Consider the following 13,749-nt stretch of genomic DNA (forward strand, 5'->3'; position numbering starts at 1 on the left):
GCTAAATGGTAGGAGGACGCTGAGGGATGAATGAGCTTGTGCTAGTCCAGGACTTGTAACTCACTCGCAGCCATGCTTGCTCCTAAGCATCTCTCCTGCAAGTGCACGACTTGCCTGACAGAAGCAGAATGCTCAGGAAGCAGTTGACTTAATTACTTGATTTAATTGCCTAGGGAAAATGCGAATGTTCTGAGACATCTGAAAAATTGTATCCCATTTTCTGAGATAGCCATTTGTAATCAAAGGTTGTAAAGATTTCTGTTTAGCAGTTGCAAGGTCTTGGAGTTGTCCCAAACATTTGACCAAAGTGGGATGTTTCTGAAAGGGGCATGAGAACAAAAAGTAAGCAGAAGGAAATATTGTGTGGCCCTATGCTTTCACCTCAGATAGGAAGCAAAATGTCATTGCCTCTGACCCAAGCCCCTTGCTCATCTTGGAAATAGGCACTTTGCTCTGTGTGTGTTGGAGAAAAAGGAAAAGACATATTGTCTGTGTTATGGAAGACCCTTGGTACCATTCCTGTAAATAAGTATATTTGGAATAGATGTTTTTGATGGACCTTGCAAAACTATCAGTAAGAGAAGTTCTCAATGAGCTAATCAAACTATTAGCAGTTTATGAGGACGAATGATGAATTATCCAAAAAGGATTAAACTAATGATCTAATTGCAGGACTAAAAGACAACATTCGTAGATTTTCTTTGCCAACTCTGCCACTAACTTGCTTATTGACCTTGAGTAAATCATTTACTTTCTCTGTCTGTTTCCTTATCTCAGATGGGACTAATACCTAACTTTAAGAGCTGTCATTACGATTAGCTAATTGATGTTCAAATAGTGCTTTTAATCTTCAGAGCCCGCTACCAACAAATCTCAAGAACTACTTCTCTCTAAAATCTTGATAAAGGAACAGATGCATGGACTGAGGACTGATTGGATACTTGCTAAATTGTCACTTCTGTCCTCTGAATCAGCACCCAGATGTGCACACACAGCGCTCCACATACTTCTGTACTGTATATGCAACTCTTGGGTGCTTCTTGCGCTCTCCCTCTGTGCACAGCAAGGACTGAGCAATTAAGCCGTATTTATGCAATGCACTTCAGGAAACAGATGATTGTGATTTGGGAAAACACAGTCTTCAAATGAGGAGAGTGATCAAAACTATCTCCCTTTCATGTTTTTTTAATGAGATCTTCTGTCTGCCTCAAATTACCATTGCTGTTAGATGTTGCATCTCTTGAAGGCTGCTGCACAGAACAGATTCCAGAAGAGCTGGGAGAACATTAAGCCATGTCAGACGCAATGAAAGCACTGTTTGAGAAATCTAATCTCATTTCGTAACATGTAAGACACACTCAACTGTAGTTGCTTGATGTGTTAAATAAGGAAGCTTGAATCTGACATACTGTACACTGTAGCAAGACATAATTAAGGATTAGTATGTACGCTTAAACATTTCAGAATTGAACTACAATTGTGGTGGTTCCAGCTACTATTAGGTTTACCACTTCATTACTCTCAGGATTAAATAAAATGTTTTCTTATATTATAAAGGAGGCTAAAGAAATGATACAATTTAGTTCATGAATGGCCTGTCTCTAACAAAGGATGTAATTTTCTCCTTCTAGCTGTTATTTTTCACAAGCATCTAATTCCCTGAAGTCACATAAAGAGTTCCTAAAGTGTTTGCAGAAGTGAGGGGAGTGTGGACAGAGGGGAAATGCAGAGACAGTTCTGTCTTACAGGACAGGAGTCAAAACTGGGAAAGAGAACTCACTATTATTTCTGGTTTTTTCCAACTTCTGATAAAGTGCATAAAGTTATACCATTAGATAAAATGCCTTGGAACTGGCTTTACACTGAAAATGGTGTTGGTCATTTGAGGAAGCTTGGCAAAAGGGGCCAAAAGGTGGCTTTGTATTGTGTGGGCAGATAGGTTACTAATGAAAGAAAAAAGCGATGTGATCCTTTTTTTCTTCAAGTTTTGCATCACTTGTTTAGATTCATTTAGACACCACAAACTATGAGAACTATTATAATTTCAAATGATTTTTCGTGCGGTAAAGGAAGTGAGGGCAGAAACTTGGTGAAAATTATCATACTGAGGGGGACATCTCAAAAAAGCCCATCCAAGAGAAGGACAGAAATGTGTATGAATCTTCTGGCCCCAGAGTGGGCTGTGAATTGAAGCATGAGGAAGCAAGTCATCTGATAGAGTCAGATTCTGAGCTAGAGAGAGAAAATTGGGTTTAGGGATCAGGACAGGGAATTTTATGTCCAAGAGCAAACGAACCAAGAAACTTCATACAAAACCCTCGATAACTTTGTTATATGGTCTCAAGTTATATACTACTCAATACCTTGTCTGGTGTCTTTTGACAGGTGAAGGCAAGCAAAATGCCTCACTAGACACCTGAAGCATGCCGGTATTAAATATCCAGACTATAAGGAGATCAGCATCATTTATTAGTTTTTGACATCTCTATTGTATTATAACATTACCGTATACTGTTAGTGATTTTGTTTCAGGTCAAAGCTATATTAATATTTTTAAAACAATACAAACTGACTTCAATAAGACCTATAAAAATGAGTCCGACATCACATTTAGCTTTTAAAAGTACTGAAATACGTTTGTTTTTAAAAAGAACTGATTTTGCCACCACTTTCCATCATTCACTCAGAACTGCTATTAAATAAAAAGGTGACATTGTTGGAAATTACAGCAAAAATATTGTCTAGCCCAAGTCCATTTTAAATGAGAAATTTCTACGTATGCGTTAATGGCAGGGAAGGTCAATACAAGGAATGATTATCTTTGTTTTTCAGGGCTGTTATGACTTGGTGACCAGTTTTATGGAGACAAATATGGGAATCATAGCTGGAGTGGCTTTTGGGATTGCGTTCTCACAGGTAAGTGCATAAACACTTCCCTTCCCCCTTTTTATCCCTCTCTCTCTCTTTCTTTACCCAGACTTCAAGGAAGGAAGGATTATGGAAAGGGACTGAACTCAGCACGCTCGTTAGTCCTGAGGTCATCTGTTCATTGATTTTCTTTTTTTCAACTTAAATGAAGTTTCTCCTTGGGAATATCAGTTACGGTTCAGCTAATGACTAGCTCAAGGAAAACAACTTGTCCCTCCACTGGGTCAAACAGAGGTTAACCTAATAAAACATTGGCTTAAATGGAGCATAAACAGCTAAGAAGACAAATAGTTTATCCATTGTTTGGATAGGCTTCTATCTTCTAAGCACCCTTATTATTAGTTAAAGGAGTCTAGAATTCAAATAGCAGTGTATCTTCAGGCCTCCCCATCCTGGACCTGGAGCCTGGAGGGTGCACCTGGTTTGGATGACAGATTTTATTTATTTTTTTCATTTCAGCACTGAACACTGAGCAGAGATCTGCCAAAATCAGATTGTTGAACCAGCTCCCTGCCTGCACTAAAAGGAGTTTGGCATGGGAGGGACCAAAGGGGAGCTAAGAAGGTGTTTGCTGCTCCCTGATATTCAAACTGCATTTACCTAGATAGGGGTTGGGGAAACTAAGGGTCTGGTCAGAATCTTCTGATCAAGAAGGGGCAGGAAAACACCTGCATCTTTCAACAAGATGCTCCTTTATACTAGTCACTTTATATGTGATAGCAAGGGCTCTCCTGGAAACATGCAAAAATGAGAGAGAGGGAAACATGAGCAATGCAAAAGTGCTTGCAAAATGGTTCAGCAAAAATGCACAGCGACATATATGATGCCTGAACCACTTTTACCTGAGAGGCAATCTGCTTTCTCTCTGCAGAGAGCACACAGTACAACTGAAAACGTCATATTCAAAAACTATAATGCAACTTTCATTTGCTTCATTCACACAGTATTAAAAATCTAGGTCCTGAGGCAGCACTGAAAATATGAATATATCTGTTAAATGACATGTTTATCGAGTGGCTGGAAAAAATGAGATGCTAGGAAAAATTATTTGACTTCTTCTTAAAACTCATGAATTCGGTTAGTAAGCTGTAGGTTTACACCGTGCCGCACTGGAAACAAGAGATTTATCAGTGCCGTTGCTGATGGTGGACAAGTGAATTAATGGGAGGGCTGTGGCTGCCCTCTTGCCCCTGCTGCCCCATGTGGTCAGCCCGTGCTTGGCTGCGTGGCAGTTTAGTCACATCTCTCTTGAGTTTTAATTTGCTCAGCAGTTACAATGGCCTCCAGGTTCTTCAGAGTAACTGTCCCCAAGCCATGTGGAAAATGGCCACCACATCTTCTCGGTCAACATACATACAACCCGAGGGAGCCCCAAAACGGTTTGTGCTCAGACCAGCTGACTGCTCTGCCTTGGGCACATCTGGAAACCTGATGCCTTCTGGCCTAGGTGTTAGATGTGAGAAGCCCATGATTTGGCCTGTCAGCCTGTTTCATGTGGGCATAAACTTTGGTTTGTCATATTGCCAGCACCCAGAGCATGTGCATGGGTGTCAGGTCTTCAGGATACAGAAGCGGTGAAACCATCAGTCTGGAGTTGTTGGTGCGTGGAGCAGGGAGAGGTTGGTTTGTTTGTTTGTTTTCAGTAAATTATTCTAGTTCTTGTTGAATGGTCGGTCATGGTCATGGTTGTCTTGATATTCTTCTCCAACTTTGATTATGACTTGATTAATGCTACAGAACTCTGAGCTCTTATTTCAGTTTGGTTTCTAGAGAGCCAGAAGGCTATAAAGCATCTTTTTAAATGCCGCATGTAAAACTATCCAAAAGAAAAATGGGGTGACTAGATTTTTACAATCCATATGCTGCTGGGGCAAATGCCTCAATCAGGACCTGAAAGCCTTTAATCAGTATATTGTATGTATGATAGGCAAAGCATCATGTTATCTTGCCTGAAAGTTGTTTGCAGCTGGGAGGGAGACTGTAGGAAGAGTACAGCTGGAATTATTAGTAGAGTCATAGAATGTCCTGAGTTGGAAGGGACCCACGAGGATCATTGATTCCAACTCCCATCCCTGCACAGGACAACCCCGCAGTTCACACCATGTGTCTGAGGGCTTGTCCAGTCTCTTCTTGAACACTGTCAGGCTTGGGGCCGGGACACCTCCCTGGGGAGCCTGTTCCAGTGTCCACCACCCTCTGGGGGAAGAACCTTTTCCTCATGTCCAACCTAAACCTCCCCTGGCACATCTTCCTGACATTCCCTCGGGTTCTGTCACTGGTCACCAGAGAGGAGCTCAGCGCCTGCCCCTCCTCCTCCCCTTGTGAGGCAGCTGTAGCCCCGTGAGGTCTCCCCTCAATCTCCTCCAGGCTCAACAAACCCAGTGACTTTAGCTGCTCCTCATACGGCTTCCCCTCCAAACCCTTTGTATTTTGGCACATGCCGGGTGTTTACCCTAGGCCATGAGTTATTTGTGAGCAGGACAGGGACAGGCGGGCGGGCAGAGCGTGGCCCCTGCCGCAGGAGCCATTCGGCACAAGGCGAGACCAGCGCAACAGGCTGCAGGCAGCACGGAGGGAGGCACGGTGCTGCTGCAGCTCCGAGTGAAAATTGAAGTATGTTTTGATGTGGCGTTGGCACCTCAGGCTGCCTGATGGCAGCGTGTGCCCTGCTGCCAGCTGGGGACGTCACTCCCCTGCGTAAGCGCAAGGCTTTGGCACTGGGTGGATACTCAGCTGCTTGGGTGTTTGTGAATGTGTAAAAAGGAGAAGAGAGAGGATGCAGGGCAGAAAAATGCATCTCTCCTGGGGTGTGAAGAATAGAAGGCGGCCAGTTATTATTTACTGCCTAATCTGTTTTGCTGGACCCAATTAGGGACAGTGTATACAAATTGATTTCAGGTTAACCGTGGCTGGCAGTAATGCCAGGCAGTGCTCCAGCTGCAGGCGAGGTTTCGCTCTTCCTACTGAGAATAGGCTTAATCTAAATAAAAGACAAATCAGATCATGTTGCTCTTCTACAGTAAAGCATGCTCAATGCCTTTCCTTCACGTGATTCTTTAGGTGTTGACTAGTGTGGGGAATGTGCTGATTCCCAGAAACAGGGGAAGTTGATGTAATGGCATTACACATCTTACAGGCCTGGCACAGACCTCCCAATCGGAGTCAGAGTTTTAAAAAAACTGCTGTGTTGCTGACGCCGTCTGCACTGCTCCTCGGGTTTGAAATAATAATGATAAAATACAATTTGACTTTTTGGAATTATATGCCAATGCTGACTTCCAGCTGGAATAATTTCAGTTTAGCAGGTGCTCTTCAGAGCAGCAAAGTGATCGCTTTGTTGTGCCCAAAAGAGAAAAAAATTATGCAAGCAGCACAGATGATGAAGTTTTGCCTAGATAAAACTACAGTGCAGGGGCACAAGAGGCAAGGTTTGGACGGGTTTATAGATTGTGGTTGCAGTAGAGTCCCTGAGTAGGGGAGTCTGAGTGCAGTGTTAAGGCCAAATTATTCCTTTTCTACTGAAGGACTGGAAGCCAGGTGCATTCCACGTGCTCAAAACCAGCTCCTGAGCACCCGCGGTTCCCATAATTTGAAGATGTGTCCTCATGTGGCTACAGTCCCTCTCCATGGTGCAGCACCCACCTGCCCTCTTTACTATTAATGTTAATGTGAGTAGCTCTGCCTGACTGTGGACACAGTTCTGACGCAGACATCACCTACCTTGTCTGCTGCAACTCCTCTCTGAGTATAGAGAGGCTGAGATGTGGCCCTAGCACAGGATTACACCTCAGTCACCCCTTGCACCAGGGTTAGGGAGTGGCATCCGTATCAAGATCCAATATGTGACTTGAAATCTAATATAAGACTAATTTTGTGGCTTCTAAATACTAATCACTGTGGATTCAGCATGGAGATAGGACCTGTGCCAGAGGCATACTACAGCACAGGAGGCTGACTCAGGTAGGCGACATGTGACGTAGAAAATTCTCTGTCTTCTAAAATAGAGTCAGGGAACCTAGATGCTTGGAGATTTGCATTTTGAGAAGATGGCAGGGTAAATCATTGAGCTAAACAATTATTCCTGATGGATTAAAACAAAACAAAACAAAACACCACAACAGTTTTAGCTTACCCGTTCTGCCGATGAATTCCAAGTTAGTTCAACACATTTCTATTTACAGAAATTCTCTCAAAGACTAAGAAATGGTGAAAATACCAAGACCCAAAATAAAATGAAATTCAAATTGCACTTCAGTTTCTCTTCAGTCTAATAAGCTGTAAGAAATATGTCATGTAGGACAGCTTCCAGTCAATTTTAACTTCGGCAAAATAACTATATTAAAAAGCCAGTTATTATGTATGTGATAGGAGATAAGATTGCTAGGAAGTTACTGTGGATAGATTTCAATGATCAGAACTGAGATATGCCTGAGATGACTCCTAGAAACCATGGAGAGCTGAAGAACTCATGCACTGCATTGTGCTCTCTCAAATGAGCTTTGGCCAACAGGATGGTAGTACAGGAGACACACCTGAGGGATGTGGGTTCCCCAGTGCTCTAATTTGTCAAGTTTCCTGTGGCAAGACCAGAGGTTCCAAGGCAAACTCTCAGTTTTCCATATAATAGTTCGAAAGACTGGGACAATCTTAGAAGAAGGGGAAGAACTGAGAGAGAATACAAATGCAGAAACAAGTCGGGCATCTTAGCACTCAAAAAACTGGGACTATAAAATAAAATTTAGAAAATTAATAAGGGGATGAAAGCTGAGATGGGGCATTTGAGAGACAATGGGAATGAAGAGAAATGAATGCAGCTTCTAGCAGCTAGTTTCTTTGCAGGAATCCTTTTATGCTGATTCCTCAGGTTTTTCAAAGGAGCTGCGGGCACCTGCTGCACAATAGGATAAGGGGCTTCCTCCCGTCTGAAGAGCAGAGCTTGCAAGTGATCCAGGAAATGCAGAGAGCAAGGGGGGGTGGAGAGCGCTCATTTGTGGTTTGCAGACTGGGAGCCTCTAACCTGATTTAAATACAGAGGACTGTAGTTACAGCTGTAATGAAAGAGCACCATGAGGAAAATTCAGCAGCTTTAAATGGTATTGCTTGTTGGCTATGGGAGGGACAGTGCTCTTGTGGTTAAATGTGGGAGACTACACACCTTGGAAAATACATGGTTTTACATGTTTGTTCAAACTACTTCTAAGATATTTATTACAGCTCTGCTATATCCTGGTAAAGCTAGAAATGTTGTATACAATGTGTATGCAATGGCTCAATATGCATGCCGTTATTTTTGAAAGATAAAAGTTTAACAATATGGTACTATAACCACTTAAATGCATAAAACAGCATATGGTTAGAGCCAAGGATTAACAAGTGGGCCAAAAATCAGAAAGATACATTAATGTGTAACCTGCCATTTTTCTTCGGAGTGACTTGATTAAATCAAAACCTTGTCACATGCCTGCAAATGCTACAAAGCTTAGACACGCTGATTATTAGAGTGACAGGCTGTGTAAATCAGAAGAATCTCTAATTAAAGGCAGCCAAGGAGGGCTGTTAGAGCTGAAGGGGGGAAGAAAAGCCCATGGCTTGCTATTTGTACAGGCTGCAGAATCTTTCCCCAGTAAACGTGATACAAGCAGCAGATTGTGTCCAGGAACAACGATGGCTGTAATCTGGATGCTCTTGATGGGAAATAATAAGTACCTCATGGTACAGACATAAAACAAAACAAAACAAGACAAAACAATCACAACAGTAAACTTGAATGTATATACCTCGTTGGCCATTGTAGGATGAAGGAGGAACTGACTTGGGTCTGGATTGGATTAAGTGCCAGATTTTGCACCTGGGGCACAGCAGCCCTGGCTGTACATACGGACAGGGGGACGAGATGCTGGAAAGCAGCTCCACAGAGAGGCATCTGGGGGTTCTGGACGATGGCAAGTTGAACATGAGCCAACAGTGTCCCTGGCAGCCAAGAGGGCCACCCGTGTCCTGGGTGCATCCAGCACAGCATGGCCAGCCGGGCAGGGAGGGGATTGTCCCGCTCTGCTCTGCACTGGTGCGGCCTCGCCTGGAGCACTGGGTGCCCTTCTGGGCAACACAGGATAAAAAGGACATAAAGCTACCGGAGAGTGTCCAGAGCAGGGCTATGGAGTTGGTGAAGGGCTGGGAGGGGAAGCCGTATGAGGAGCGGCTAAAGTCACTGGGTTTGTTGAGCCTGGAGGAGACTGAGGGGAGACCTCACGGGGCTACAGCTGCCTCACAAGGGGAGGAGGAGGGGCAGGTGCTGAGCTCCTCTCTCTGGTGACCAGTGACAGAACCCGAGGGAATGGCAGGAAGATGTGCCAGGGGAGGTTTAGGTTGGACATTAGGAAAAGGTTCTTCCCCCAGAGGGTGGTGGACACTGGAACAGGCTCCCCAGGGAGGTGTCCCGGCCCCAAGCCTGACAGTGTTCAAGCAGAGACTGGACAAGCCCTCAGACACATGGTGTGACCTGTGGGGTTGTCCTGTGCAGGGACAGGAGTTGGACTCGATGATCCTTGTGGGTCCCTTCCAATTCAGGACATTCTATGATTCTATGGAATTTGCTCGGTGAAAATAAATAGGATGAAATACATGGTGAAGTTCATCTTAATGAAAAATGCAGTAAGGCAGAGAAGTAAGCTCTGAGACCAGCTGAGGAAGGTGAGAGAAGGCTGAAAGGTACCACAAACACAGAAAAGGGATAGCGAAGCAGTGGGACAGGGCCACCCAGAGGCACTTACTCTATTCTGCCTGTCAGAGCATGGAGAAACATGTATCAGGGATTTGCTATGGGAAATTATCCAAAATTGAACTGAGCTCATGAAACATCACATGAGTAAGCAGTGGGAGTGTTAAAGACTCTCTGGTAAACCCACAGAATGTAGTGAGTTTTCAGCAATGCTCCCCAAATATCGTCCTCCTGGTGACTGGAATATTTAAGTGTGGACATTTAAAGTTCAGCCTGAATACGCGTACATCCTCATCGTCACCAGCCCATGGTGTCCTGGCTGAGTGTGTGAGCACTCCAGCTACCAAATAAGTTTTCTGCTTGAGCACCGATCTAGAGAAGTTTAGTAGAAAAGGCAACCAGATAGCTAAAATGTCTTCTTGGTATCAAGTGAAATTTTCAAAAGCTGAGGAGGGTTTTTGGCACCCACATCTCCTTTGGCAACCGTGAAAATACAGCCCACAAAACCTAGTAGCTTAGGTTTTTACTGGAGGTTGGTCAGGAGGTGGTATCTGTGCCCCACCTCTAGTTAGAACCAAGGCGCTGTCATCCTTAGTATTTGGTGCCAAAATGGGGAGGTGCACATGGGGGACAGTGGAGGTTCAGCCTGCTTTTAAAGGTGACTCTGTGTCCTTTTGAGATATCCAGAACTGTTCTGGAACAGGAAAGGGAGAAAATTTCTGGCAAATGAAGCGTGGCCTGACCAGGAATGTGACATCTTAGGGGCAGAAAACAGTTTATTTGGATTTGATGTACCCTGGCTTGGTCTTGCTCTGGGCTGATGCCAACCCAAATCAAGCAATTGGCTAGTAGAGAAGATGTATATTTTGATGATGATCACGTTAACAGGGAGCGCTGATGGTCTAGGGGAAAGGACACGCAATCCCAAGCGTGAAATAGAAGAAGGAGCCAGCTGGGATAAGCAGCCAGCCAGGCGTTACCTACGTGTGCTCTGCTGGTCTGAGGGAGCTCTGCTGCTGCCAAAAGGTTGTGATCCCCCTCCTTAAGCACTGCTCCCCCCACAATGCGCTCTGTCGGCGGCAGCAGGAGATGGGCAGAGGTGGTGGCCCATGGGCACAACTGGAGCAGCTGTGACAGCCCTTGCTTGGAGCCACGTCCAGGGAAGGCTGGTCCCCCTGCAGAGACGGCCGTCTCGCCTCACCTCTATAGCCAGGGATGAGCTGTAACAATCTGGATACACTCATGAGTTAATTAATTGACCCATCCAAATGAGAAAAGCAAGGTTGAATTATTTATGGTATATTAACACTGTCAGCATATGCAGGAAATGCTAACAAACTGCTATAGGCAAAACGTTGAAATGACTGAGTGCTTATTGACGAGTGGAAGCCAGGGATCTGTTTTCAATAATCTGAGTGACAGCCCAGGGAATAGCAAAAGGCATTTTTAAAATTTATTTCCGGATTTATAACGCTCATTTCTCCGGTGCTGCATCATTTATAAAGAAAGCGTAACCACTCTGGGGCATTTGGAAGCTTTTCCCCAGCACACTGTTAACAAAGCGAAGGGGGCTGCTGGCTCTCCGTTGTGGCGAGGGACCCAGGTGGAGCTTGCGAGTGACCCGCAGCCAGTAGGGTGCTGGTACCCCCCCCAGCGCACCCATCCATGGCTGACTCGGCCAGGCGGTGCTGACGGGTTTGAAAAGCAGTAAAAAGACATGCTGTCTATCAAATAAATACGCCCTGATAACAGTCAAGAGGAAGATCCGACGAAGAAAGATGGGAGATTTTAATGCTGTTTTTCTGACGAGAATGGTCCTTAAAATAGGGCATAGATATGCTGTGCATAATAACTCCAGAACATGAAATCTTTGCTTACCATGGTCTCTCTTTTGCTCTGAATTCATTTAATTTAACTTCTATTCTACTTTTATTCTTGTCCGGAACAGTTGATTGGGATGCTGCTGGCATGCTGTCTGTCCCGGTTTATTACTGCTAACCAGTACGAGATGGTGTAACAAGGTGAGCTTTCCCCACTTTCTATGCGGTATGCTATATATGTTCCTGTGTATTGTCATGGCTGTGCTGCTTCTGCCGAAGATAGCAGGCAAGTTTTAGATGCTCAGCATGTCCATGGAAAATTAAGTCTTCCCACGGAATACTTTGCTTTGGGTTTTTCATTGCAATATTCTCTTCGGTGGGGGAAAAAATAATAATAAAACAAAACCAGGGAAACATACTATTGCATATTTTGTCATCTTGGTTTTCTTCCTGAAAAACATCCACACCGTTAGTGACCAAAGCAACCCACTTCTTTTCTTTTATCATCCCCACCCCAGTCTTTCAGAGCGCGAAGCCCAGAGCCTGTCCCAAGATCAGGAGCTGCAGAATTGGAGAAAGACTGAAACGAATGTTATAGCACACACTGTCTCTCGCACGCACGCCCACCCACACCCCGACACGAGCACGTGCGCGCACTCGCACCCCACCTCCCGAATTCTGTCTCATGTGTAGTGTACCATTCTGTGAAGTACCGCCGTGCCACCGACAGCAGCCGGGTCCCCTCGGCCTCCGGACCCCGACCCCATCCCTATGGCTGGGCGTAGGACGGCACCGTATGTATGTTCTTGGTCACACAGTAGTTGCATCGTAAGTTAACAAAGGTAATTCATTAACAGCATTGATCGGGCTGTGCATGTAGTGACTGGAGGGCGTAATTAGCCTTTCACCATGGTTAATAAGTGTTGCACACATTCATATAAACCGGTATATGAAATATATATTCTTTTGGTTTTATCTTAATTTCTTGTTTATTGCTTTACTAAGGTTTTTCATCCTTTCCCCCTGCCCTGCGCCTGCCCCCCGTCCCTAAAAACAAAAGGAATCAGAAACATAACATAAAGATACTTGAAAATGATGTTAAAATGTTGTGCTTGAAGGGAACCATTATTCCTGATGTTCTTCTACATCTTTGATTCTTACTCAGTGTTGTATGCCTAGTGCGTATCCCAGTAGGCTTTGTCTAGTGCATTTTGCCTCTGAACCTGATCCTGTGTAATACTGTTATTAAGCTGTGTTGTTGCTTACTGTGAAGGCAGGAATTTTGCTTACTTTATTTTTATTAGGTAGTTATGAACTAATTGAACTGTGCTGTACTGCGGCCTTCATACTTTTTTCCTGTTCTTTCTTTTTCTTTCTTTTTGCATTGAGGTTGCAGCCACCAAATACATTGTTGAATCAAATCTAAATAAAAACACACACACACACAATCACAAAAGAACAGGCATATGAAATATTTTTGGGGGAAAGCAAAAGTTTAAAACCTTTTTAAAAAAATAGGACTTTTTTAATAATGCCTCTGTCTAGCATGCCAACGAGAATGCATTGATATTGTGAGTATTTGTGATATACGTATTAATAAATGGAACCATTACAAATTTCTAGCTGCTTCCTTTTCATTCTTTAGTCATAACAAAACTCTTTCAAGGGGGGAAGTGAACATGAAACGCAAGTGCACAGCTTGGAATGACATGTCTTTATGCATATTTTAGCAGCTAACTTGCTTGTGACAGAAAAATGTTACTACCCTTGGAAAAAAGAGAAAGAGCTGGAATTGTTTCAGAACTCGTAGAAAAACCTTCCACAGCTGGTTTCACCACGTGACAAATACATACCCTCTGCTTTGCAATTTTTCTTCTTGTGACTGGTAACGATCTGCAGCGTTTAATTATCCCATCCTTAGTGCTGCACGTGGTTTTGGCATTAAGAGTTTCTCTCGGATTTTGGCGAGGGTGGGAAGAAGAGGGATTTGGGGTTGAGGATGGTGGGTAATAGCCATCTTTGCTGCATTTGTGGAAAGGCAGGCACTTGCATTTTTCTCCTTTGAATACTTGAAGTGTTGGGACATCTGATGGGAAGCCCATGAAAGCTTAAACCTGGAAGTTTTGGACCAAGCCCTTAACATCGGCAACATGGCCAGAGAAGAAGACTCGAGGAGGGAAGCCCTGCGGCCTCCAGCCTGTGGACGAGCTGCACAGTGCCTGTGTCTGCACAGCCCGTACTGCTGCCCGAGTCTCAGCCTGTCCTCTGTCTGTCTGTCCAGCC

The 13,749-nt window shown here is 44.2% G+C and overlaps 1 protein-coding gene across 1 annotated transcript in view; it reads left to right on the forward strand.

Moving 5' to 3' along the window:
* TSPAN7 (tetraspanin 7) overlaps positions 1–13,086 on the forward strand; it is a 104,161-nt gene extending 91,075 nt beyond the window's left edge. Inside the window, exons 6-8 of the mRNA XM_065641086.1 lie at positions 2,833–2,916; positions 11,595–11,667; positions 11,985–13,086. Coding sequence (XP_065497158.1) covers positions 2,833–2,916; positions 11,595–11,663 — 153 coding nt within the window. The 3' untranslated portion in view covers positions 11,664–11,667; positions 11,985–13,086. The remainder of the gene's footprint in view (positions 1–2,832; positions 2,917–11,594; positions 11,668–11,984) is intronic.
* Positions 13,087–13,749: the final 663 nt, after the last annotated feature.

The sequence above is a fragment of the Caloenas nicobarica genome, chromosome 1 (assembly GCF_036013445.1).
Source record: "Caloenas nicobarica isolate bCalNic1 chromosome 1, bCalNic1.hap1, whole genome shotgun sequence".
Lineage (NCBI taxonomy): Eukaryota > Metazoa > Chordata > Aves > Columbiformes > Columbidae > Caloenas > Caloenas nicobarica.